Source organism: Pempheris klunzingeri, chromosome 7 (assembly GCF_042242105.1).
Source record: "Pempheris klunzingeri isolate RE-2024b chromosome 7, fPemKlu1.hap1, whole genome shotgun sequence".
NCBI lineage: Eukaryota > Metazoa > Chordata > Actinopteri > Acropomatiformes > Pempheridae > Pempheris > Pempheris klunzingeri.
Genome location: NC_092018.1, coordinates 26084924 through 26112233, shown reverse-complemented (window position 1 = coordinate 26112233; position 27310 = coordinate 26084924). Strand labels below are relative to the sequence as shown.

General features: G+C 40.4%; 1 protein-coding gene across 1 annotated transcript in view; it reads right to left on the bottom strand.

The window, feature by feature from the left end:
- Positions 1-27310, bottom strand: part of galnt9 (polypeptide N-acetylgalactosaminyltransferase 9) — an 82073-nt gene that overhangs the window by 24213 nt on the left and 30550 nt on the right. Inside the window, exons 4-6 of the mRNA XM_070834028.1 lie at positions 24892-25066; positions 12822-13019; positions 6686-6803 (exon numbers count right to left, since the gene is read on the bottom strand). Of these exons, the coding sequence (XP_070690129.1) occupies positions 6686-6803; positions 12822-13019; positions 24892-25066 (491 nt within the window). The remainder of the gene's footprint in view (positions 1-6685; positions 6804-12821; positions 13020-24891; positions 25067-27310) is intronic.

The window sequence follows — 27310 nt, the reverse complement described above, 5'->3', positions numbered from 1 at the left end:
CAAGACTGCGAAAAAATGTAATCCTTTGTCAGGTCCTTGAACTAGTGTTCGACCAGCACCAATTAAGTTGTGCTTCTTTATTCTGAGATGGTAGAAAACATGTCTAGAAATGAGACTCAAGTACCACAAACCTGTAATAGATTAAATTCCCATTGGAATTACGTATGCAGAAGTCAATAACGGATACTCTACTGCACCATATCGAGCTTGTCTGACACAATTGACTGGTTGTTCAGTATATGGTGCCTTATCCAAAGAGTCCTACGGCATTGCTCATTATGGCATTTATCCAATCATTTGTCTCCACATTTGTCTCTTCCATTTGATGAAGTGTAATATTAGAATTCCTCAGATGCCTCAAATTTGTTCTCATCTCTGGAATGACTCAGTTTGTTGGAAAGGGCCCACATATGGTCAGCGCCTACTGTCATTTGCTGCTTGATGGACAGGGGCATGCTGGTAGTTTTGAAGCTGCCAGAATGGCTGGTGTCCACAGATGGCTGGGGCTTAATGCCGCCTCATAACGACGTTCCTGCCCTTTGCAAGGTGACTGCTTTCACTGTAGAGGGCTGCAGCCTGTAGGAGTGTATGTCAGAAATGTTCACGGTATAATCTGTATGATCTGAATGCTGCTCTACCAGCAAAGCACAAACACTCTTCCATTTGCCGGCACAGGAGAATTCTTGCTCTGATGTGTTGTGATTGGACAAAGAGAGCAAACACAGCTCAGCTGCTCCCAAAAGGAACCAAGATTATCAGGAAGTAACTTGCTCTAGGCTTATCACAGGAGCCTCCCTGCCCCTGGCATTGTAGCCTAGAGATGGCATTAGCATTTACCCAGTAAAGGATCAGCATCAATCCCTTCATTACCGTCATGTTACTGCATTCTTTCAGATATCTGACACCAAATCACAATAATAACACCCACCTGGCAGAGTTACTAGCTAAATCTCACGGTCCTGTACTTGTGATTTATGGGCTAGGTGGACTGACTCACAGTGATTTCACCTTTGAAATGTTGCAGGATGAACAGCTATAGGGACAACATAACAGGTGTGAAGCTAGTCAACCACAGTCGCTGTCCACCTCCTCATCGATTCTGACTCATACATTAGAACAAAGCACCACACCTCGAACACATCTGGAGTGTGCCATCTTTCTTTGAACCCATTTGTATCTACAAATCCAGACGGCTTGTGAGGTTAATCAACTGTGTTAGTGCCCGTGTCTTACGTTTGTATCAGTGGGACAGATGTTCTCAGAATAAACTAAAAGCAACATTTGACTGCATCAACCAAACCGCTTTGAAGCAGCACCTGTTATTGTAACGGAAATAATGCACACTCGCTCATTTTCATTCGTTTTATTCCTCTTCTTTTTTTATGAAGTTTCTGTTGGGCTTCACCAGAAAATGGTGAGGACTACATGTTTCTGTCTTTTGAATCAGTGTGGCCTGTACCAGACCAGGCCACCTTTTTCATGGCAGCGACACAGAGCCCTGCCTGAACCAAGCTTATCAGCGATACTGCCAACCTCTACTCTGTCAAGAACTCCGAAATCCTTCAACTAGCTGTCAATATGGTCATTTTGGTAGTAGTTAAGTCAATTATTAATCATAATACCAAATTGATAGTTTAGTATTTTTATGAGACTGAATCATTTAAATAAGCTATCTTTTACCTCATTTATCTTTTTTCAATTGATTTAGAATAAACTGAAGTGACCTGCATAGAGGCTGAATATGAAGTAATTGCAACAATAGTTGAATAGAGGGGAATTAGAAAACTCAACCTTTGTGTCATGTGCTGATCCTGTCTATCCCAGGACTGTATAACCCTAACCCTAACCCATGGATGTACAGACAAATACCACTGGATTACTTTGATACTGAATAAAACGATTTCTACATAGTTTAATGGACGTTTATTTGTGGTTGACATTTAAGTGTAAATCACATTGGATCTAAAAATACGTGTCTGCATGTTCAAATAAGACCAAATGATGACTCAGAGAAGTACCTTCTCCAGCTCCATAAGCTGTGTGTCATGGCCACTGCTAAAGCTCCAACTGCTGACAGTGTTGGTGAGTCAGACCACAATAAATAACTTGGTTTGGTTTTCAGAACACCAGCACACACCTGTCACCTCCTCTCACCCCACAGCTCCCACATTTTGAGAACCTCCGCTCAATAGGCACTGCATTCTTAAATTTGTGAATAATGTGTAGTGGTACATTTTCTGTTGGATATTTCATACTTAAAATAGTTTTAAAAAAAATCAAATCTAAACCCGAAATAATAAATGTCCTGAACTGTTGTACAGTAAGCTGCCATCAAACTGTAATATGTCTGCTTGGAATGCATAGGGAACCAAGGAAAGTGTAATTATGTCCCACTCCTGTCTAGCTGCTGGTACTGCTAGACTTTTAATTAGCTCCATTCTCCTCACTACAGAGAGATTATGACCAGATGCCTCCAGGCCCAGCCCAGGTGGTTATGGAGACAAGACTTCAAAGGAAAAAAATAGAATAATTTTTTGGTTCATTACTCCTGAAAGGAGTTCCTGGTGAGTTTAATAAATGTCACTGAGACAAGCAGGCCTCCCCATGAGATCTCACTTGAGTTTCTTGGATTTGGAAGTGACTGATTGATTGGACTGTTATGAAAATGAGACAGATTTTATAAAGCAGCTTGGATGGCGTCCTGATGGCAAAGTGAGCACATGGGCATATTGTGTGGGGTAGACCCATCTAGACACAGATTGGCCTCTTTTTTCTTGGCAGAAAAGAAGTTATCATCATTTTGGCCGGGACAGCAAAGTAGTACACATCATTGAATGTTAGCATTTAAGGGAAATAGCTTGACTGCATGTTGTGACTTTTGTTTTTTCTGCGTGATAATCAGCTGTAAAGTAAGGCATTTGGCACTGAGTCAGGGCACAATGCAAACTAGAGTTAGACAAAGCCTTATTTGCGGTCTGCACTGGTACACACTGCTTATAGAAAGCTATTCCTTTCTCCTGCTATAAATAAAAATTGAAATATTGCAGCCTTAAAAGTTAACTTTTGGCAGTGCAGCCCAGTACACAAGCCCAGGAACGGAAGACAATAGACTTGAAGTGTAAAAAGACTAAATAAAAATGTTGATATTCAACCTGTGTAGACATCTGGATTGATTAAAATAGAAGCGTATTTGTTCTGTCAGATGAACAGGAAATGGAAGGGGATAGGAAACATCTCCTTTGTAGACAAGGCTTCAGTACAAATGAGTTCTACTTATCTATAAAGCTACATGAATCCAATCAGTTGACTAAACTCCAAGTATGCCTTAAGGACATGAAGTCTTGGATGACCAGCAACTTTCTGCTTATTATTCATTAACTTATTAGTTATTGTGCTTGACCCCAAACACAGAGACACATTTTCTAACTCACAGTGCTCACAGTGTCGTACTACCACACTAGAGAACTGCGCTCCCAGAATGCTTTTTGTGCTTGTCTCATCTCTCAGGTTCCTGTGGATCGTGATCACGGTTCGCCTGACTGCGGTTCTCTGGCTTCCATGGATCACTGCTGCGGATCGTTGGCAGCCGCCACTTTGTACTACTATTAGTCATGTTATTATTGTTCATATATTCCTTATTGTCATATTACTCACTGTTACTATGTTGCTCATTATTAGTCATATTCCTATCATCAATAATATAGTTACTATTATTATGGTTGTTTGCTGTGCATCTCCCCTCCCAACCCCTTGTCTCTCTGAGGATTCTTGAATTCTTAATTTTGAATTCCTGAATCGTTGGGTCTGTCTTAATTAAAGGGTTTGGTCTACACCTGCTCATTATGGAAAGCGTTTTGAGATAACATTTTTTTTTATGAATTGGCGCTATATGAATAAAGATTGATTGACTGTTAATGGAAAATGAGGAATAATAAATATGATATAAACAATGGCCCCTGGTAACTTTTATACCAATATACTGGCTTTAGGAGTTGTAAGAGCGATTACAATACATGTAGGAAGGTTTCATTCCTCATCAGCTTTCAGTGGAGCTCGGAGCAGCAGCTGCAGGGATGACCCTAGATAGATTTGATGTAGTACTATATTTGCTGACAGAGTTACCACAGTATAATACTTGTGCCCACAGAAACTTTGAAATGAAAGGCAATGTCCTGGTCTCCTGAGATGCTATATCAGCAAATACTCAGCAATGCAGGAGAGGTGGGAGACACATTACAAGATAAACTCATATTGACACTTCTGGCAGAATTCATCATTTCTGTCCCCAACCATTTTTCTGTGTTTGCAAACGGAGTCTCATGGCAAGCAGGATGTTCTTATTGAGACATGCCAGTTGCAATTATTCAAAAGGTGAAGATATGAAATTCCTTTGTTGTTAGGGCAAAAGGGGAAAAATGTGTCATGAGATTAAACAGCATCAGTATCTGATCAAATAAGAATAATAAGAATTACGTCAAGTTGATTGTTAATTTTGTAATGATTATGTTGCATCTATTCAAACAGAGAATGCATCTATTAATGGTGTGGCTGTAGATGATGCATGTGTCCTTCACTTAATCATACTGGGAGCATCTTTTACTTATCCAGTTTTTTTATTTCTGCATTTTTTGTCTTCCCTCTGTTCATTTCTTTTCATTTTCAGGTCCTACCTTGTGAATTATTGCACACCCGAACAAACAGAAAACTTCAATGGGATCTATGATTTATTTTCCCTTCACTTGATTTTATTTTATTCTCTTCCTCACGGAAACAACACCACATGCAGTGCTATGCGCTATATAATCAGCCCAGCACATATGAGGCTTCCCTCTGCTTACAAAGAGGCCCGCTCTTTGGATCCTGGAAGCCTTTTTACTCCGAGCAAGCTACAGAAGCAGGAACTCACAGTAAATTATAAATACACCATAACCTTTCTGCGTGAACCCTGCCTTTCATCAACCCCCTGCAGTCAGATGGTCCTGGGCAGCCTCAGCTATTGTGAGCTGCCCTGGCTAATTGTTAAACATGGTCATGTCAATCAACCCTATCCCAAATGGCAAGTCCTCAGCCGGCACTACAATAAGCCACTGTAGTCATAGACGAGTAATTGCCGTCCACTCGCCAGAAGCCCATCTCCATTCCATTAGCGGCTGTACAATATGAATGGTTGAAGCTGGTTGTTGACTGCAAACCTATTCAAGCTCGTACATGTGCTGAATAGCCCCTTTTTTGTTGCATGTGTTTCATTTCCACACAGTCAGGCCAAACAGGAGGAGAGGTAATTGCATTTGTGGTGGCATTGTGTTCACAGAGAGGCATATTCTCTTCACTTCATGAATCAAAAAGCTACAGTTAATATTCATAGGGAAAAGAGCCAGAGTCAATGAGGAGCTGGTGTGTGTGAGTGGAGTGTGAGAGCCAAAAGAAGTTCACTGTTACACTATATCACACAGTTCAACAGAGTTGTTCTGACTTTATTTAGCTGCTGTAGCTGAACTGATCTCCCCCACGAACCTCATCTAACTCAGTTGCATGGTTTGTTAGGTACACATAAGCAGCTCTACTGAATGAACACTGTGTAACCTTGGGGGAGGCAGTTGGCAGTTGGCACATAATACATAATGCTGAGTTGTTGCTCTATGATAATGGCAAAACAACTGTCAGATAAAGACACGAGGAGCTAGATGATTGGGTCATTATTGTCAATGGCAAAAAAAACATTCACGCATTTGTACCTCTGGAAAGTCACTCTAGCTAGAATAATGAGAGACTCTGAAATGGTGACCAGTGATTGTAAATGTCTCTGCCTTCAATAAGGTACTTCAGCAATCTGTAAACCGAGAGCCATTCTCCGGACTCCGTTCAAGTGCTTTTTCAAAAGCGGTCGACTCTTCACAGGTGTCCATTGAAGCCATCTCAAGATTTTAAAATGGATGTGGGGAAGACGTTAAATGAAGGAGTGGGATCTTTCAAGCATATCTCATTCCAATAAGCTGAAGGAGTGCGTTTAGATTCAGAATGGTTCCACTCGGCTGGAGAGAAACATTTTCTGAATTTAAACGCTAACCAATTCTTCAGCAAACCCTTCGCTCACATGAAGCGTTAAATTCAACTCAAAGCAGCAGCAAAAGAGATTTACATTTTCTGTATACAGGCTTTAGAGCCTTAAGTTTGGCTGAAGATTTGCATTAAGGGTTTTTTTTTTTTTTTTTTTTTTTATTCCACTCCCATCTAAGAAACTTTGCAAAGTTTAATCGTGGCTTCTGTTGACGCCCCTGGGTTTTGTGTCTTAAGCTGTATCCAAGCTGGGAAACGTAATAAAACTTCATCATAAGCTGTTCCAAAGTCTGAATATAGATTTCACAAATCATTCCAACCAGGACTGCACATCTAAATATTACCCCCTCAAATGCTGGATTTGAAATTATGGGTTTTTGTGTGGCCTTTCTGGTGTTCAACTGCACACAAAAAGACTTTCCAGCTTTGAAGGAATGCCTCATTAAAAACCAACTTTACGTGCAGCAATTCTCTGAGCAATTTCTTCTTCTTAGCACGGTGACTTTTAATTGAGTTTAAAAAAGCAAAAAAAAAAAAAAAAAGCCTACAATTCAAATTATTTATCACAGTCTCCATCCAATTTGACTGCAGTTTAACAGCAGCATGGGTAATAATGTGTGGTCCTTACCCGCATGCCGAGCTCAATGTTCTCGCCCCCGTAGACTTCCATGCCAGGATCCAGCAGACCAATCTCGCCAAAGTATTCCCGATCAACCACAAAGGAGCAGCCAATCATAGCTGGAGTTCTGGATGAGCAGAGAGAGACAGAATATCATTATACTGCCACTAAACTTTTATACGCCCACAGAGAATGCTAAAATATTCAGTGCAATCAAGGCAGAAGGCATCTCAAGTTTTAGAGGGTTTCTCAATGAGCTTGGAAAAAATGTATCAAGCAGTGGTCACAGCGTTATCAAAGTAAAGTATTGAATAGTCTTAGTATTGCATTCAGTTGAATCAATTGAATGTAAACGTGCAAATATGATACACTTTTGACTTTGCCCCCTGATTTAAAAATTTGCAAGAGTATATTCGTGTGGTGAGATGATGGATTTTATTATGGTAAAATGAAGCATATTTCAACCACTTGTCAATAACAAAAAGCTTTTTTTACTGAAGGTAAAATGCAATTTTAAGTTTGCTGAAGCTGTGGTTAATCCAGGTGTAAAACAGTTATCAACTTCTGAGTACTGGCAGTTTGCTGTTTTGACTTCATGTGACCAAAGTGACAAGAGTGGCTCTGAAAAATCAACAATTTACACTTTTGCACACACAGCTTTTGGCCATTTGGGTCAGTGGAACAAGCTATAAACACAACATATTATCATTTAACAAAGTTGCTGTGCCGAACATGTCAACAAACAGTTTATTTTTGTATCCAGTTGGCACAAAACATTATCATTAATTTCGTGTTTCTACTCATTTGACAGTGGTCTCTTCACTCTCCCTTTAGCTCTGATTTAGTCTCCACCAGCGCCTGAGACAAATATGTCTCTCAAGCTACTTAATGTCCCACTATGTTTACTCACTAATTGCTAACTTTGTGTATTTGCTGGTAGGTGCTGGACAAGTAGCGTACAGAGAGCTCATCAGAAAAGGGCTGCCTGCTGGAAATGATGTTGATGAAAGTGATGCGAGTGAACCAAAAGAGTAAAGTTAAACCAAAACAATTCAAATGAAATATGCCAAAATGCTCTGTATCACTGAGGGGGGCTTCAGTGTTGGGGAATTATTTACTGCTGGTTTATCACTATGAACTACACCTTTGATACTGCACATTGTAATTTGACACATTGCAAATAAAAAAAAACATTGATTAATGCAGCTTTAATATCAAGATAGAATGAAAAGTACTATAGATAGAAAATAAAATAAAGCATGACACAAAAAGCCTATTCCCCATCCTACTCCAGTACTACAATCCAGAATGCCATTGTAAGTGTAATTGCCAGATTACATTTCACTTATTACTAACATTTTAGGAGAAGAACTTAAAAAGCCTTTCAAAACTAGCACAACTTAAAAGCGATCCACGTTCGGCTGTTAGAGAGATGAAGAGTGTTTTTCACAGAAGACGTGGTTGCTATCTACCTTTACTAAAAGAAAGAGTGCCACTTTAGCTGCTGTCCCCCCAGGGCTGCTTTTCACTACTATTATCTGTCAGGTCTTAAGTGCTCTGGGACAAAGCCCCACAAAAAGCATTACATTCATAAAGAGTAGCGAGCTACGTTATTTTTTTTTCTCTAAAGTGACCAATGAGTGGCTTTATTCATCTTTCTGGAATGGTGCCCGGGGTAAGTTCACTATATATTATTACGTGCGCGCGCGCGCACACACACACACACACACACACACACAGAGCAAATGTGTGTCTGCCAGTTGAGCTTGAAAGGCATGGAAGTAGGAAGTACCAGAAGGAGGGAGCTGCAGTATGATTCATTGACTCTTTATTTAAAGAATGCACTCTGTCATACAGTGCGTGAGCCAAAAAGAAAGGTTCTTTTAGGTTTACACCCCATATAAAACACAGTTTGGACCTCTACCATTGAGTTTCATTTTGAAAATCCTTGCTCAGAATGAATAAATGATGCAGGGATGGATATTGTGAACTCACCTGGACCATTATGTCTTCAAGAAAAGCTGTGAAAAAGCATTCTATCATCGGCTAATTATTTTAAATGCTTTTGTTCCACATGTATTATAACCGCACGTGCATGCTGCTTATATTCCCCTACTGCCCCGTGTAGCCCAATAGAGTCTTTGTTTAAATTCTAAGGGGGTCACAGGGAAGCTCTCAAGTGCCATTATTTGCACTCACTGCAGATAAAAAGACAGACACAGCACACACTCAGCTCCGCTCACCTCATCCTTCCTCCTCTCCTGACAAGTGACCTACCTTTGCTGTCTGCACAGTGCAAACTTTATGCAGCTCTCTCTGAGTGATCCCTTTAAAATAAGCTGCCGATGTAAACAGCGTTTCTTCTTTAAGTACAGACTCACTGCCTATGCGAAAACCTCTTGCTGACCACATTCCTTACATTTCGATGCTTTTCAACACCACATGAGGTATAATGTTCTAAAAGAAATCTCCTCACATTGATAGTTACAACGTAATAGGGTTATTTATTGGTAATGTTTAGTAGGAAAAGAAAAGAGAACAAATAATAGCAACGTTTTGTGACTCTCTCATCTGGCTGGTGCGACAGGTGATCAAATCTGCAATATTGTGACATGAAAAAGTAGCTCCCCTGCTGGAGCTATATTCGATGAAGCCAATCAAATGAACAATCAGAGCCAGCTATTCTGCCAAACGTGAAGAAAATAGAGAGGCTGAATACCGAATACTGTAAATGTCCACTTTTGGTTTCAAGAATCCAACAGCGACGGTTTTACAGCAGCGTTCAATGATCAAACAAAGAGAAATCAATGGCAGAAAAGGCAGCACTACCAATCTCCATCAACAAAAACCTTCAATAGACTTTGATGCAATGTGACCACAGTTTCTCCTCTGTGTGATCCTGCCATCAGTTGTGTGTGAAGTACAACACAGTCTCCAGCGGCTTTTTTTGTAATGTTTTATAAGTGGGAATGACGCACCCAGCCATTGTTCTCTCTCTGTCACCACTTTTCTTTTTTTGCTCTGTTGTTCTGGCCCTTTGTATCTACATGGATACAGCGCAGAGGACTCACTTCTCTGAAGTTTGTCAAACACCAACTTGAGAGAAAGTATGTTGATGAAAAAAAAAAGGAGAAACTATTTGAGTTTGTCACAGAATGACTTCTGGACTGCGTCAGACATCACAGATTGATGGCAAAATCTTGCACTGGATTTCTCATTTAATGTCATTAGGTTTAGTTATTTTTAGTGTACAGATGGTCAGTCTGCAGGGCTCATCCGCTCTTCACACCCCTTAACTTTGGGCCTCAGCTCATTTGCACGCAGTATGCAGTATGAACATCTGATACATGTACGCAATTTGGCAAGATAAAGACTTTCATTTCAGATTCGTCTCCCAGATGAAGACACACTTGCTTTTTTCAACTGCTTTTTGAACCTGACATCTGGCTTGCTGTTTTGAAGTGCAGTGGTGTCTATAGCCCTATTAAACATTTCTTAATCAGTAATTTGCAGGTTTATATGAAACTTTGTCTTATCTGAGGAAAGCTTATTTTCTTACCCATCTCCTTATATTACGTTCATACACTGTACTCAGATGTCTTCACACCAGTCACATCTTTTTCAAGTGTCTGCTTAAGTAAGATGCTTAGATTGATGTATTCTGTTGTCCCTTTGCTGTCATTGTAGAAGTACTGAAGGTGTATCTGTTGCTTATTCATGTCTGACGCTCATATTTTCTTTGTCTGACAGTAATTTAAACTGCGTCCTTCAGCAGCAGATGATAATCAAGGAAACAAATTTAGTGTCAGCCTTCCCTATAAACTATTACTCTTATCTAAATAAACAGTCCCTGGGTGATTCAGTCCACACTTCAAAACCCCTTCCACTGCCTTCCTATTCTGTCCTATCAAATATTACTGTATGTCACAGAAATCCTCTCTTTGTCAAATCCGCTGTATTCTCAGAATGTGACAGTTTTGTGCCCTTTCACTCGCTTTGTTGTTGAATGTGTCCAAACAGCCAGAAACGGCTTTGAGACTGAGCTCTGAATGGCCACAGAGCTTCTGTTGTTGATGGGCAGAAACCTTGAGGAAACAAGCGGGTGAATGATTTCCAATAGAAATCCGCACAGCCGACACACTTCAGCTGGGCCTTGAGGCGATCTGTCTATTTGCAGCAAAGTGTCAATAGTGAAACGCGAACCAGCACTGCAATGTCTGAGGCTGTTCTTCTATCTTTCCCCTATCTCAAGCCTAGCACTTAATGCTCAATAATACATGATTTTTATGGAGCTTTGATAAAACATCCAATATTTAGGTCCACAGCATAAACTGTTGTCACATTGTTTATTTGTATGAGACCATCTGTTTCAAATCAAAGTGTTATTGCCTTGCCTATGCTGGACTGAGCAAAGTAATGAATCTCTGCTTTGGAATTCAGTTTTCGTAGCCCTTGGCCAAAATCCAGCAGTGTATGTGAATGTTGTAGCTTCTAGGAGCTATTAGTATTATTAGATGTTTCATGCAGCAGCAGAGGCTTTAAGTGATACAAATCAAAGAAAGTACCTTAGTCTGATTCCAGCAACTGTTTAATTTGCCTATGGGTTAAGAATTAGAGTTACTGATCAACTGTAAGTATGACAAGGTCGACACTAAAATGACATAGTGTCTTAAATTCTTGCAATGTCCTGTCTTGATAGTAAGTTGATCAGGTAGAGAAGCACAGTAGCTACCTTACATAGGTGACTGCTTCAACTAGTATTTTCTATGTCTGTTTATGTTCCCTGTGTCGCCCCTGATTTTGTGGTACCTTTTTTGTGCCAATTAATACACCTAATTCACGGCATTTGATGGATCTCTTGCTGCTATTGAGCTGTAGCCCTGTCAGCATGTTCCACGCCTCACTTGCCTCAAATCTCAAAAGGTTTCTTTTCCCTAATTTAATTGTTTTTGCAGTGCCAATCATATAGCAAAGATGGAAAACAGGAGCTGAACTACTTCATGCTGCTGCCTTCTCACACTCATACATCAGCAGCTACAGTTACAGTTCTTGCACATAAAGCAGCATATGAAATGTTCAATGAAATGTCCATTAAGAGTTATTAAATGCGCATAGCAAGACAATTCACTCATTTTTCATACATCACGCAGTGCCTTTTGTTTACTGGCATGTCTGACTGAGACCCATTTCTTCAAAGAGATCGGAGCAACGACTGTGAACCCTGCATCTGGGAGGCAGCTACAGTATTTAGTTAAAGGACATTGCAAATATGGGTATTCCTATTACAATGTGCAAGACCCCTCTTTATCTGATTTTTTCCCCCTCTTATTTTTATATTTGCTTACATTTCTTTTAGAATTGAGCCCAACCAGAGCTGCTGAATACTATCAAAATTTTAAGAAGTTAAAAAATCAATAAAAGACACCACATCCAATTTTGCGGCTACACATCTCTTGATTATTTTGACGGTAGCTTCACAGCAATTGAAGAAACGACAAAGTAAAAGTGAATTTAAATAATTAATTAATTGGAAAAAATGTGTTTTGTGACTACACTACTCTAATTTCTTTACATTTTAGAAACAAACTTATAGTCTTGTGATTAAATCATATTTATTTTCTGGTGATATATACTATATATACTGAAGCCAGAAGGTCTAACCACATTTCTTGTGTTTTGTCTGACTTAAAGTGGTTGGTTTCAGTCACATGTTGCCTGGAATATAAGACCATTTCCATACAACACAATACTCCTGTGCTCTCTCAGTCAATCAGAATACAATACGATTTGACCTCGGACACACATAATCAATTCTAGGATTATACAGAAACACGATACAAGCCAGCGTTGTCCTCCAATCAGCATGTGGTATAATGGAATGCCCTGCTCATATTCTGCACACAATTACACTAATGACACTGCATCGCTGTGGCCTTGTGATCCTGCATCAAAATGAAGATATTCATCATGGTAATTATCCAGCTTTTACAGGAGGGCTTTATTTGTATGTTTGGACGGCACATGAGACTACAGAGCACCTTAGTTTGATGATTCCACACATGAATAAAGCATATCCTGAGGCTATCCATATTTCATCAAACATGCTCATGTATAATGAACAGTGTTCGCCCGCTGAGGCCCTCACCTGATAGGGGCCGTCTCATCGCCCTTGTCCAGCCATTCCTGCGGAGGGATGATGTACATACACCACAGTCCCCAGTTGTAGCCATGGGCGGCATTCGCGTACTGCTGCACCTCAAACGTGTTGTACTTGATGTTGTCTATGGCGGGCAGGATGATGCGTGTGTGATCCTCCTTCATCCGGGTCAGAATAGGTTCAGCCCTATGGACAGAAGTTAAGAGCGGACTTGTGAATCAAGTATGCAGAAGCTTCACTGCTTAGCTGTAAAAGGTGAAAAGAGAGAATGGTCTGCTACAGGGCAAATGATTAAAGAGTGCAGATTTTCATTCTGCCCTGCTCTGAGATTTGAAGTAATAATATTACAGTAACAGTGACCAGATGGATGCAACTGATGCAAATGTAGAATAAAAGCTGTGAATGTGGTTTCACAGAAACTATGTTCAAGAAATCTCCAACATTTTTACAACCTACTGAACCAAGAGATATTTACTGTAGTTCCTGATTCTGCAAAGGATGCCAGGAGCAGCCATGGATGACTGCGGATGTTGTCTCAAGTTTCACTCTAGCGCTACATTTACATGGGTTTTCAGCGATGATGCAGTCTGTCAAATCAGCATCTATTCAGCATTCAAAGCCACTGCCAGGATCCGCTTCCCTCCGCTGTTTATGATGTGAAGGTCTTACAAAATGAATTTCCCGTGGAACAGCAAATAATATCATATCATATTTTATATCTCCTACGCATAAAAACAAAATGTCACAATGTGACACTTATCCTGCCAAGAGACTTGATAAGAAGTAAAACCTGATAAAGCAAAACACATCAGGTGAAAGTGAAGCTTAGTCGGCTCCTGGGAAAACTATCCACTCTCTTTTTTCCTGCCCGTGTGAAGGGTTGCAAGTTAGTTTCTGAAAAAGGCCTTGCTCAGAGCGCTCTCCGTGCTCTTCATCTCGTGGCTTTTGCTCCAAGGCAGCTTTGGCTGGCACACAGCCTTTTAGAGCACATCAAATTGAGAGCACAGGGCCCTATTCACAAAACATCTTAAGGCTAAGGGTAGCTTTTAACGGGCCAATTTGGGGGAAGAACCTCAAAATGATAGGCTTGTCAGCCCAAACTAAAATACTTCAATAAAGGATTTTGTCTTAGTTCATGAAGCATTTTAGCACCAGTTCCTGAGCCTGTGGAAGGGAGACAGGAGTCACTAAGAACAACTGACAAACAGTCCTGCTGGAGAGTCCATCTAGTGAATGGGTCAGTAGTTTTTGAAAGATTCATGGAAGACATTTTATAAATAAATGCATGAAATGTTTTTGAGTGTGTTGAAGAGAGCAGAGGTTACAGTATGCTACAGTACGCCACTCAGTAGAATTCAGCTTTACATGAAACTTGACATGCCTCCTCTAGATGCTACCATCCAACAGTTCACTTCCTATAGATTTATACCACCGACCTTGAAAAAGAATTCGGAAAATCATGTAAATAGTATAAACAGAAAGATAAAAGCGCCTCTGGTGAGTGTAAATAAAAAAAAAATTACAATTAATCACATTAGCAAATAACAATGACAAAAAAAACAATGTTTACTCTAAGGTCGAGTCTCTCACTTTATATTTAATATCCTCATAATATCACCTGCAGCCATTAGAGAACTGTGTCTGTGTCTGAAGTATATGTGAGGAGAACACATCTTTACAGCATCTTTGCATATTATAAATACTGGTTCATGTGAGGGAGATAGAATATGATCAATCAACAGCTCGTCATTTTTATTGAGGCTGCTCTGATCAGGAATTTTTCGACCACTGGAACCAGTATCGGCTGATACCTGCCACCACTCACAGGGTCCATTTGAAGCCCTCAATTTATTGCACAGTATTAGTTGTTTATGTAACTATTCTTTACAAAATTGTATATTTTATATAAGAAAGTATTATGAATTGACAACTGGCAATTTATTGGCAACACGTGCAACGTATTCCACTCTCTCTCTTTTAGAGAACCACAGCAGCCTATGCTCGGTTATTGGAAGCAGCTTAGAGCTTAACAAATAAAACTTTCCTGTGGAATCAAATAAAATTAATTTTACTAAAAAAAAAAGTGCAAGCACAGCAAGTTACAACAACAAATTGTATATATTGAAACTTCAATTTCAAGTGTATGGATGATCAGCTATGTAACATTTGTTGTCGTGTAGGCTTCCAGGACAACACAATTCATAGAGTGTGTGTGACTGTGACTGCATGGCTGCATCTGGTGGCATTTTTAACATTTGGCTCAATAGGTTTGCCTATAACCTGTTCCCTCAGCTGAGGATCTGCATCGCTCATAGTGATTATAATCAGAGAAAAAGGGCAGCCCTTTTTACAGCCAATTTAAGCCAAAATGCTGAACATAACCTCCTCCAGACCAGGTTGAGTTTGCAGCATAAGAAATGGTAATCAAGCCAAGTTAAGAGAGTCACCTTTGTGACACTGAAAACTCTGGCTTTAGGCTCAGCACACCTCGCTGACCCATTAATCTCCCGTCATAGGACACCCCTCTGGGCTAGCATCTGTTGTGTGTACACAGCATATAAAGAGCGGTCCGGTAACAATGGGGAATTTTACCTGATAAAACCTCGGACTAACCTCTGTCTCTCTGGTTTGTCATTTGTGTGTTAGTTTTCAGGTTTTATCCAGTAAAATCCTCCGTTTCTACCAGACTGGACTTTCGACGCTGTGTACACACGACGGATGCTAGTCTTGTAGCATTAGGCCAAAAGCAGCTCACCTCTCCACCGAGATGCAACAGCCATCTCCTTGCTGCCTGCCTCTAAACTGCACATGGCCTGTCAATCAAACCAGGGCTGCTTTGTGTCATTTGATCAGCCTTCATAGTGACCACCGATCAAATTATTCAGATCGAATATCATCTCATAATGGTTGGTGGCTGATTGATCAGAGCGCCCTTAATGTTTACATTCCAAACAAGATAGAACGTTTTTAACAGAAGCTGTTTTTTTTTTTTTGTTTTATATCAGACAGACAAAAAGGTAATGGTAGCCATGTCAGTCAGGATGCTGTATAATCTGTACAGCATGTGACACCCTCTATCCTTAGACACAGCAGGGCGACAAATCAATTATAGTTACAATCATAGTTTTGTTTATTTTGCTCAAATTATCTTGTTAAGAATATAAAGTAAGGATGGATGAGATATTAGAAAGTATTGCACATCAGGGATAGTGTCTGTCCCTGCAGGGCTTCAGTGCCTCCTCTCACCTTACATCGTGTAGTTACACTAACCTCGTATAACTAATGTAACATACAAGTTCTCAAAATGTATTTTTTAGCTATAGTCCCTTTGGGCATAAGCGGTGGAAACAGCCAAAGCAAAAGTATCAGCACACCTTTTCTCTCGGCTTTAAAATTCTCTCCATTCCTCAAACAGCAGGTTTGTTAAGAGGCACCACTAAGCTTCTTGAGGACCTTTAATGGACCATTCGGGGGGGGACTTCATCTGGTAAAACAAAATATTCCTGTCTGTTGGTTACTGGAATGGTTTCTTTGTCGATGCCGCACACAGTAAACTCCTTATGCAACTTAAAAGCTTTGGCCAAGAGCAATATGGTCTTGAGATCTATATGGTACAGAGCGATGGGGAAGTGCTGCTGGCACTGGCTACAGTCGTATAATGTTCTCATGCTGAGAGATGATCTTCAACATATCTTCAAAGCAACTCTTCATATGCTCAGTTCTTCACATGATATACTTCTAAATTTATAAGTGGATGCAATTATAAAATGATAAATGTATCTCTCAAGAATACTCCCACACTGCAGCTTTCTCTCTATCTCCCCTCCCACTGACTTTCTTTCTCACTGCCACCCCCTACCCCCCACATCTACTTCTCCTCAAAAAGTAAAACCCATTTATCTCCCCAAACCAAAATTACTACTTAGCACATGAAGGTAGGAGACAGAAAGTACAGAGGGAATGGATCCAAAATGAACTATATGGGATGATGTCAGTAAAGTATGAAGCAGTACTGAGAAAAAGCCATAATTTAATAACATGAGTGTGGTTGGTAAAAAGTACTGCAGCCGCCATCGTGAGAGGCTGACAGACGGCTCTTTCTGCCCATACTTCAAAGTTTTATTAACTATTTGAGAGTTTTCTTCTTTCATTTGTGGCTTTGTTGGTGACCATTGCTGTGGGTAAAAAAAGGTGGGCTAAGTAGATAGCTATAATCTCCAGGTAAATGACCAATACAAATCAATAAATATATCAGTGTTGAAGGCTAAAGTAAACACGCCACCATTACTGCAGAGGCATTTCACATTGAAGCAGATCATTATTTGGGGATATTTTTACAGTTCATATCGTATTATGTAGTGAGCCTTAGAGGTGCTGGTGGGTGGACTTTGTTTACTTTGAACAGAGGCAGGCGTTCTGTTTCAACCTGTGCAATGACACTGAACTGTAGGAAAGAATTTTACTTTTTAACTGTTTTGACCAACTTTTGCTAAGAAACGTGACTAAGAAATATTGTAAAAAATTTATTAGGTACACCTGTACAATCTAATGGAGTCAGTACAACAGCTCTGCCACTTATTCTACCTGTATGAAGGTTAAATGTTCAGTCGAACTCGAAGCACCTCTGAATAGAATGTAGTCCAATACAATAACACTACTAACCTTGACCTAAAACATGTAACTGACTTAACACCTCTGACACACACTCATTGACCATGTAAAGCTAAACATACAAATACAAGAAGTTTATTTTTGTTAAGTTGTGCTATTATTTTGGGATCCCCTACTAATCCCGCTCTCTTTAAGGTCTTCTTCCAGAAGGCATGTTTTCACAGAGGGCATGCGTGAGCCACTGAACACCAGCAAGTGTCAAACATGAACCAAATGGCAAAAATAGTGAATGGCCTGCACTTGTGTAGTGCTGTTCTACTCTTTGTGACCCCTCAAAGCGCTGTCACACTACATTCGCCCCTTCACAGGAGGTTTGCCAACCCTAAGGAGGAAACTAATCACTGAGACACACAGTTTGAGGTTCAGTGTGTTCCCCAAGGACACTTCGATATGTGGACTGGAAGAACTGGGATCGGACCACCGACCTTCCGATTGGTGGACAACCCGCACCACCTCTGAGCCACAGCCGTCCCACGCTGGTTTTAAATTAATTGTGGACGTGTCTATGTGTCCTTCACTGTATGATGGTGCTGGTAGAGACCACAGGTAGATAGGACAAGTGGAAAATCAATGTAGTATTTGTGTCAGGTTGGATGTCACCTCTGCTGCACCACTCTTCTTGTCCACCCGCCGCATACATATTGATGACAGCTGTGGCACTTTTTGCATCTTGTTTATGATCACTAGTAAAACTCAGAGCTCAGAGCTGCTTGACTGATGGTCATTTGTCCATCGCGCTTTACATCTCAGTACCACTAGCCAGAACAAAATGTTCCTCACTTCATGTGCAATACTTTGTATATTCCACACTTTTTTAGACGTATATCTCTGTCCACTAGTTTGTTATTTATTGTTTTATTGAAGTTCTATTAATGCTGTTCTTTTATTTTTGCTTACTTGCTGCTGTAACACTGAAGTGTGGGACTAATAAAGGAATATCTTATCTTATATTATCTCATCATCCTGTTTGTAATGGTTAACCACCGTCCAACCTTTGTACCGTCATAAAAGTAGACTTCATGGCAGAACAGTACTGGATTGCTTTAGATTGTACATGTGCACTAAATAAAGGGCCCACTGAGTGTGTACTCTTAAAATGCCGTTGGCATTGGCTGGATGTCTTCACCTGCAAATCAACAAAACCAAACTGACTGTTTTGTGCTGTTATCAGCTGCTCTAACTAAACGTCAACAAATCTTTGCTCCTTCAAATCAATTTCACAGTAATTCATCTCCAAGTCTGCACATTTGCATTCTAAACAGCAGTGGCAACAACAAATGAACTGAGGACTAAAGACCAGAAAGCTGCCCGCAGTGTGCAGCTGACATCTTGCTAGATGGCCTGGTACGAACCGCTTGTGTTTCCCAGCTAAAATTCCACTTTGACTTAATTAAATGACATATTTACACGGCAAGAAAGCATGGAGTGCAAACTTGTAGATTTATAACCACAAGTAGGCGAGTAATGAGGATATATGTAAATGCCAATACATTTCCTGTACTATAGGAGCTGCATACTTTTCTTGTCAAACATTTTCCTCTCTTTTTGGGCCGCAGGGCACCATATCCTGCTTTCTTTATACGTCCATGGTTACACAGCCTGTGTCATACCAAATTTCACACAATAGCTTCCTCAATCACACAGACTACTGTCATCTGTCAATGGGGGAGACTGCAGACTGTGATTAACCCAAACTTCCATACTTTCACACTGTCAATGAAACTGTGTTGCTAGAGAGCAAGTATTAGCACAGAAATGAGCTGAATGATTGGTCTGTATGAAAAGTAGAAGATGTTCAGATGTGTTGACATTTTGTCTTTGCTGGAAAACAATAAAACGGTTACATTTCAAAAATAACTGTGACGATAAATGGCCTGAATGTAATTAATTTTTCTGGATTTTTACTGCTGCAGGATTCAGTACAGTGAATTCTTTTTGAAACCTTTTGATGTTTCAAAGCCGCCTGACAGAGTTGTTTAACTCAATGAGTCATTTTGCTGTTTGAAAAATATAGAATGAGCAAATGCTTCTGACTGAGGGCCAGCATATTGTGGACAGTATGTGAATGTGTGCTGGAATAAAGACTTTACTGACTTTCTGTCTACGCTCCCTAACCTTGAGGAGATCTCTCTGCCATCCCAGCATCTTCCATTCATCTCCCTCTGTCCTTGAGAACCCTGAAACACCCCAGAGCCAGCCAGCAGCTCCTGTACCTGAGGGATCTATGAGGCTGATAAGATAGACGGCTCTGGAAAGGAGGACACATCTGGTTTTGTGTCATTCCTCTTCTTGTATCTGCCATTTCATCTGCATAACACCAAGAGGGTTATTCATCCACATCAGCCCAAATCATACTCAGCTCCATATAACAATAGGATTTTTTCCCCGCTTCCAGCCATGATTCATCCAGTATTGCGAATACATGTTGACAAACTTCATTGCCGTTGACTCCACCGCATTTCTTGTGGTGGTCCATACTGTTTGTCTTTGATAATAGCCGATACCTTTTTGGAGCTTAACATCAGGCTGTGCACACATTTTCCATAATCAATCAAACAAAACAATGTGTAGCAAGCCAGGATAAATATCGTTGCATGGTCTCAGTTTAAATCGGCTGGACTCAGCCTCAGCGAATATGTCACTATATGGCCCACCTTTGTCCAGTGTCGACAAAAGACCCTTTGAGATACAGTTTTTTATTAAAAAATTTCCAGGTAATGCATCTCAAATTGTTAATGATTCTGAAGCAGGGAATTATCAGATAATGGAATCTAACTGCGCACTGAATTATTCCCCAAGAGCAGCGGGGCCCTCACTGCCTGAAAATAAGATCTCCTTTAATTCTGCATTGGACTGATCAGCTGAGTGAGCTACCCCTAAGCACAGGATGTAATTTTGGTGTACTGAACCTTTCATGCATGACCCAAATAATTGATTTGAGAGAATGCACAGGAGTAACACAGCGAAATGAGGAGAGTTACATTTCTGGTGTTTAGGGGACCATTACAAATCTCACTTCATGAAAATTTAATGGAACTCTGGTTTGAGTGAAACCTGTCAAACTATCTGTTAATGATCTAAAGTTGGTGTTAAAACATAGTGTCAAGGTTGTTTTTATGAAATATGTAAATTGTCTAAATTGGTAAACTCTATAAGATAAGAATTTTGCTTTCTTGTAGTAAATGTACTGTAATGCATACAGGAGATGTCAGCAAAAGGTGAGTTTGGAGGAAAGATCCAGAAGCCAGCTAAAGTTTCCCAAAACAATAAATTCAACAGATTATTTACAGAACCCTTAATGTTAAAGTCATATCAACGTAAGCATGGAGAAAATACCCAGAAAATCACAGGCATATTGATTGTTTCAAAACAAGATGGACGGACGCTGAGCTGCATAAAGCAGACGTATACACATTTACACACAAGTACATGTAGATGGGTGGATGCTATTTTAGATTTGTATGTTCACACAGATTGTTTTTCTCCATTTTTCTAATATGTAACAATGATTTACTTATTCAATGATTAGAGTTCTCACTGTAATATTTACTGCAGTATAAAAATAAACAATTGGTGGTTATGAACAAAGTATGGACATTGTTAATGACTTTAATGTTCAATGAAGTACATAAAAAAACAAACTTACAAGCACATGACGGACATCTCCACATGTGTAGATTTTTATAGTGTAGTATGTTGTGATATTTATGTGTTAACATGGAGGCAACACCTGTACGGTTAACAATGCCACTGTGAGGGAGTTTATTTCTAAATGCACACATGTGCTGAGAAGAGCTTCGACTGAATACCACTGAAGAGTGTTCAGTTTGAACCAAGGAGTCAATAATCACTGTGTTAAAATATTTAACACTTCAAAAGGGGTTATATTAACACTATGGTGTGCACCTAGTGTTAAATGTTAAATTAATTCTTGTCATGTTAATGTATGTTTGCTGTCTACATATGATGCATGAGCATGTGACCCAGTGTGATGTGTCTGTGAGAGGAATCTAAGCCTGCAGTGATGCTAACCATTTTGAGGCGCATTAAAGCTCTGTAAATTTGAGGCCATCCACAGTCCTTCTGGCTGTCTCACAGAGCAGTTCAGACATGCACATGTAGAGCACATAAGAACATTGGGCAGTCTCCTGCCTCCCATAAAAAATGCAGAATCTAAAGAAAGTAAAAGGTATCCACGCAGAATTTCAATTCATTATGGCGTCTGGGCTTTTTGAAGTAGACAGTGATAGGGATATGGAGGCACGAACTGGAAAGGGTTCTTACGATGCAAGGCTAGATTCTACACTACTTCTAAATGCATTTGATCAGGACGGGGGTTGATATGACACAAATGTATAGGTGGCACAAATCTCTGTCTCCTGCAGTTTTGGAGGTCTGTCTGGCCTCTGAGCTCTGTGAAGCACTCAGCATGCTAAAAGATAAAACATGCTTCTGCTGAAAGAAAATTTCCTCAGCATTCAAGAACTCAAGAAATGTATGTACCATTGAATTTAACATAATACCATTGTACCTGCACTGCATAATAAGCAGATGGAGCTCCGTGATAATAACAGAGAACGTGATATCAAATGTGGATGTAACAAATATTATACATTTCATAATTACAGGAGCTGCAGGTTGGTTTTATTGGTGGTTACTTCTATGAATTTCACCAGTTTGTCGTATTCTTAGAAAAACTCACCAGGTCACATAGTAGCGGAGCATTCAGAATTCATCAAAGTGTTGCTTTCTGAGGCATGTATTTCATTACAGCCTCCCCGCAATGACAATCCTATCTCCAGCATACACCCAGCAGGGAATGTCTGCTACACTTCTAATCATTAATCGTTAATAACCTGAGATCGCAACTGTGCAGGGGCTTTAAAAACCAAATAAATATCAATTTCCCTGCACCTCCCCTCTGCAGCTGCCTGGTTCAAGTGTTGCATACAGTAGGTCCTAATTACAACACACTCCCATTTCCTGCCATTAATCCTGATTAATTACAGGGGGAAACTGGTCCTGTTTGAGGCAGAATGGACAACCGTTGTCTCAGGGACGGATGGATATGAAATGTTAGAGGAGATGGATTGTGAACATTTAGCTGATGCAATACCACATTAATGACACGCAACGATTTCATATCCTCATATTAAAGCAGAGCAAAGCCGTGGAAATCAGATTCCATCACTCCTCTGGTGAAACTGCTCGCGTCTTAGCTCCACGTAAGCCAACATGGTGTGAGGGAATGGGAAACAGCTGTCAAGTGCACTATACAGTGTGATACAATTATGTTTGGTTTAACAGTAATGCGAACCAGCAATACATTTCAGCTGCAAATGTACAGCACCCCGGGGGGAACGGCACGCCAATGAATCACAGCACTGCAGCTGAGAGTTGGCAGCATTGTCTCTGGCTCAGTATGCATAGGCAGTGTGTACAAGGTCATTGAGGGAGACTCACCACAACATCTACGGGAACCATCCATCTCACTTATCACTGTATGTGCAGGGGTGAATAATCATATTATGATAAATAGGGGGCTTCTTCCATTGTAACAAATAGATAGATAGCACAAGTGAATGAATCTATGTGAATAAAAAGAGCAGGGCAGGATGTTTGCAGACATACAGTAGCTAATAAATGCACACACACATATTCTCACACACACACACACCCAAAAGATACCCAAGCAACAGGAAGTAGCTTCTAGAAGATATCCAGTCATCTCCTCCATTGTAATTTCCCTTTACACAGCATCTACTTGTAGAAAAATCACAGGGACTCTGCTCTACTTTTCATTGACTTGTAAATTAAAAGCAGCAAAACAAAGGAAGATGGAGGCAGGTCTGTGTCTTTGTGTGTGGGTGGCGACGGGGGTGGGGGGGGTGAAGAAGAGATAGGTGTGTGAAATTCACATGATGGCAGCAGGTGAACTAACTCAAAGGACATTTGCCAACGCAGGCATGGCATGTAGAGGAGGAGGAGTGGAAGGGGATGGTGATAGCACAGGAAGTGACAAGGAGGAAGCACCAATACAGAGGTGAATGGGTTATGTGGGGGTATGAAAGGCACGTCTATTTTTAAGCCAGAACAGATGGGGAAACAGATGAGGAAACCACCAGGGTATCAATTATCATCAGTAATGCACCTAGGCAATGGCTGCAACTCTCTCCCTGAGTGCTGATTGTTGGCTGGGCGGCTCGCCTCGCACAGCCTCCAGGCCTGAGGATCCTGAAACGGTGTGCCGAGAGGCGATGATCGAGGTACATCCAATCAGTCCTTTGCAAGGGTTACAAGGTTGATGTGTGTGATGGTACTATAAATGGTTAGTAGACCGTATGCGTATGCTTTGTTCATTTTATTAGTAAAGGCGTGCTCACCTGATCTCTTTACTCTCATGTTATCTCAAAAAAACATGAACTCAAGACTGTTGGAAAACCATTCCAGGTCAGCTGACTACCTCATGAAGCTGACTGAGAGAGTGCCTAGAGTGTGCAAGCTTTAAGAATCTAAAATATAAAACATATTCTGGTTTGTTTAACACCTTTTTGTTTACTGCATAATTCTATATGTGATCTTTCATAGTTATAGCTATAAATAATATTAATCTACAATGTAGAAAATAATACAAAAAGAGAGGCTGAACTACGTCCAGGGACACCGTAAACTGTTTAGAAATGTAACATTTCTCTCTGCTATCCTCCTCCATCCCTTTTATTCTTCCTCCATCCCTCCTTGTCCCTCTCCTGCCTCCCAGGCAGCTTCCCAGGGAACAAAAGCTACACTTCATCTTCAAACACTGACAGCATGACAGGCTCAAATTAGGTGCCAATTACATCTATTTGAGTGACTTGTTTGCTGGTAAACTTAAGCAGCAGGCAGACATTGGACTGAGACCCCCAGAAGTAATTTCATATCTCAAAATAAGCCCAGAGCCTGCAGGTGAAATAATGCAGAAATGCTCTACATTTGAGCTCCCTCTTTAATTACCCTCACGCTCGTCTTTCACAGCGTTTGGCTCTCTCTCTTGTCATAAAGGTACATTTGCTGGACAAGGTAGTGCCATTCAAATTGGGATGTCTTTTTGCTCAGCTGTAACTGAAGCCCATTACTGACAGTTTAAGAGGAGATGCAAGAGCTTATTAAAGATAAACTCTCACTAATAATAAGGGTCACTCTGCTGAGAAATGCTGCGTCAGTGAGAAAGTGGCCTGGCACTATATCAAAATGCTTAAGGCAGGCTAAACTGCATATTTCAATGATAATAATCTTACATGACATCCTTCTGCACTAAAAACATGAAAAGCACAGCACGAAAGCAAAGGTTACAAAGGACAGAGACACAGCTTACACCTTCTCGTGTTAAACATGACCTTTTTCTTACCAGCCGGTGTTGAACTCGACGTGAGCATCAAAGAAGCCAACGACAGCAGCCGTGGCGGCATTCCAGCCGTGTATTCTGGCTCTGATCAGACCCTCCCGCTTGGTGTTCCTCACAATCTTGACCAGGCCTGGGTAGCGTTTGTTCACATACTGGTCCAAGTTGAATTTCAGCTCCACTGAAAGAGGGCAGAGTAGAGAAAGTCGTTCTTTAGCTGACATCTAAATGACAGTGTGAGAACATTTAAGCAGGTAGGTGTACCGTAGCAAATGATAATGTGTTTTCCAGATAATCCGATGCTAATGCTGAATGGTTTTTGTTCTACCTTGCCTTTATGAGTCTTTAAGTGTCTTAAATCAAAAAAAATAATTTAGGAAAACAGGAGATCATGCATCGTGCATATTTGCTGAACTTTTTTTTGCTCTTCGGTAGCTTGGATGTGTTTTTAACTCATACTGTATCAAATCTAGCTAACTCAAGAAAAGCTCAATTAATTTGCCCTCTTTAACCAAGACGTCTTCAAGGTTACTATACAGGTTGTTGTACAGTGAGACTATCTAATGCATTCGGCTGCTGATGTCTTCATTCCAGCTGGATTCTAACACCTCTCCTCCTCTGCTCTCCCAGACGACGCTGGCTGTCATCACTGGAAACAAAGTAAACAGCCAGTTGCACAAATTGCTGTCTGTGTTTCGTCGGAGGATAGATGGCTGTTTGAGCTTCTCCTCTGGGTTACTGCTGAGCGTTTCACTTTCTGAGGGAAAGATTAATAAGGATGGTTGTGGCGTGCCGGCTCTGAACAGCATCCACACCTTACTTCTGACTTTGGCTCGTGACATAAATCAGCCAGTGAAAGTAAAAAAAATGGCAGTCTAATCCCCCGTCTATGTGACTGAGGAGACGCAGTGAGTAGAGGGGCTGACAGGAGTCTTTTCCTTAAGGTCTTAACACGCAGTGGTGACTGCTGCAGGGTGAGAGGGGGAATGTGGAAGCAGTGACCCCTTGAAGCAAACAGGCTTTAGTATTTGACTCCAAATTAAAGCAACCGCTCAGTCACGGGGACTTGGTTTGTGTCATTCTCTGTCGGATGTGTTTAATGGTACCTTTGTTTAACATTAAATGGGCTCAGTGATTAGCACTGTGACTGCAGTCAGGTAGTAGATGTGAAACTGCTGCCGATGGATGTGTCAAGTGCTATAGTTACAAAAGTACAGTTTTATGAGGTACTTCAGTGAAGGTACTTCCCATTATTGTTCTTTAAACTTCTAGTCTACTATGTTTCAGGGAATCTGTAGTTGTACTTCCTTAAGAGACTAAGATTTTACATGAAAAACCTAATGGTGAGTTATTAAAATACAGTCCATTGGTAAGGATAAGGATTGCCTTGTGACTCATCACAAAAAAGCAGTGTCTAGGTGTTCGCAATTCCACACAAGACTGATCTCCCCTCTAAACTTCGCACATGGTTTCATTTATAGAAATGTTTAAATGTATAACAATGTATTTAAATGAGGTCCAAAAATGTTACAGTATTTCACAGAAAGTTAAGAAAGAGATAAAAGATAAAGATAAAGACCATAACGACCAGCTCACGGCCTCAGATTTATCTTGTGACAGAGCGGCCAGACCCTCAGTTTGAAATCACTGGACTAAACTACTGTACTGTACAAAGAAGGTCAAACAAGTTCCACAATAGTAAAGTGCTATTTCCACACTGATGCATTAGTATCAACAATCGAATAATGTATCATATAATAATATATTAGTTAAAGAGAATAATACAGCCATGTTTACTTTTGGTCCTCTAGGCGGTATAAATGTGCTGATAATTCTTCCATATGCAGGACTTATATTTGGAATAGAGTATTTTTGCATTGATTTATTGGTACTGTTATTTAAGATGATTAAAGTTTATCTGAGTAAAAGATCTGAGTAGTTTTTTCTCTACTGACTAATATAAAGCGGTGGCTTTAGAACTTTATCCATATTAACTAAAATGGTGTGGGTTAAGTTTTATCCATAGGGACCTCTGGAGGTAAGCGACCTCTTCCCCCCACAAAAAGTTACAAATCACAAGAAAAGCAAGAATATAACAAAGACATCCCAAAAGGTAATAATACAAATTGTGTGCTAAATGGCAGATGGCACTGCATGCAGAGAGAGCTGGCCTCTTCAAAGTTAGACCTTTACTCTGTCATCCCTTTGGTATCCTTTGGCACAAAGCATCTCAGATTGGTGGGTACAAATGAGCACGCTGTTAGCAGTTAGCACTAATATCTCGTCAAACCATTTATGAATCGGTTTTACTGCGTTCCCATTTGGATCAGTCACTGTTGGAAACTGCATTGTGCCTCTTTGAGGGTCCAAAGACCTTTGCAGCTGGGTTTTGTTTGTTGGAGGTTTTGAACTTGTGCAACGGGCC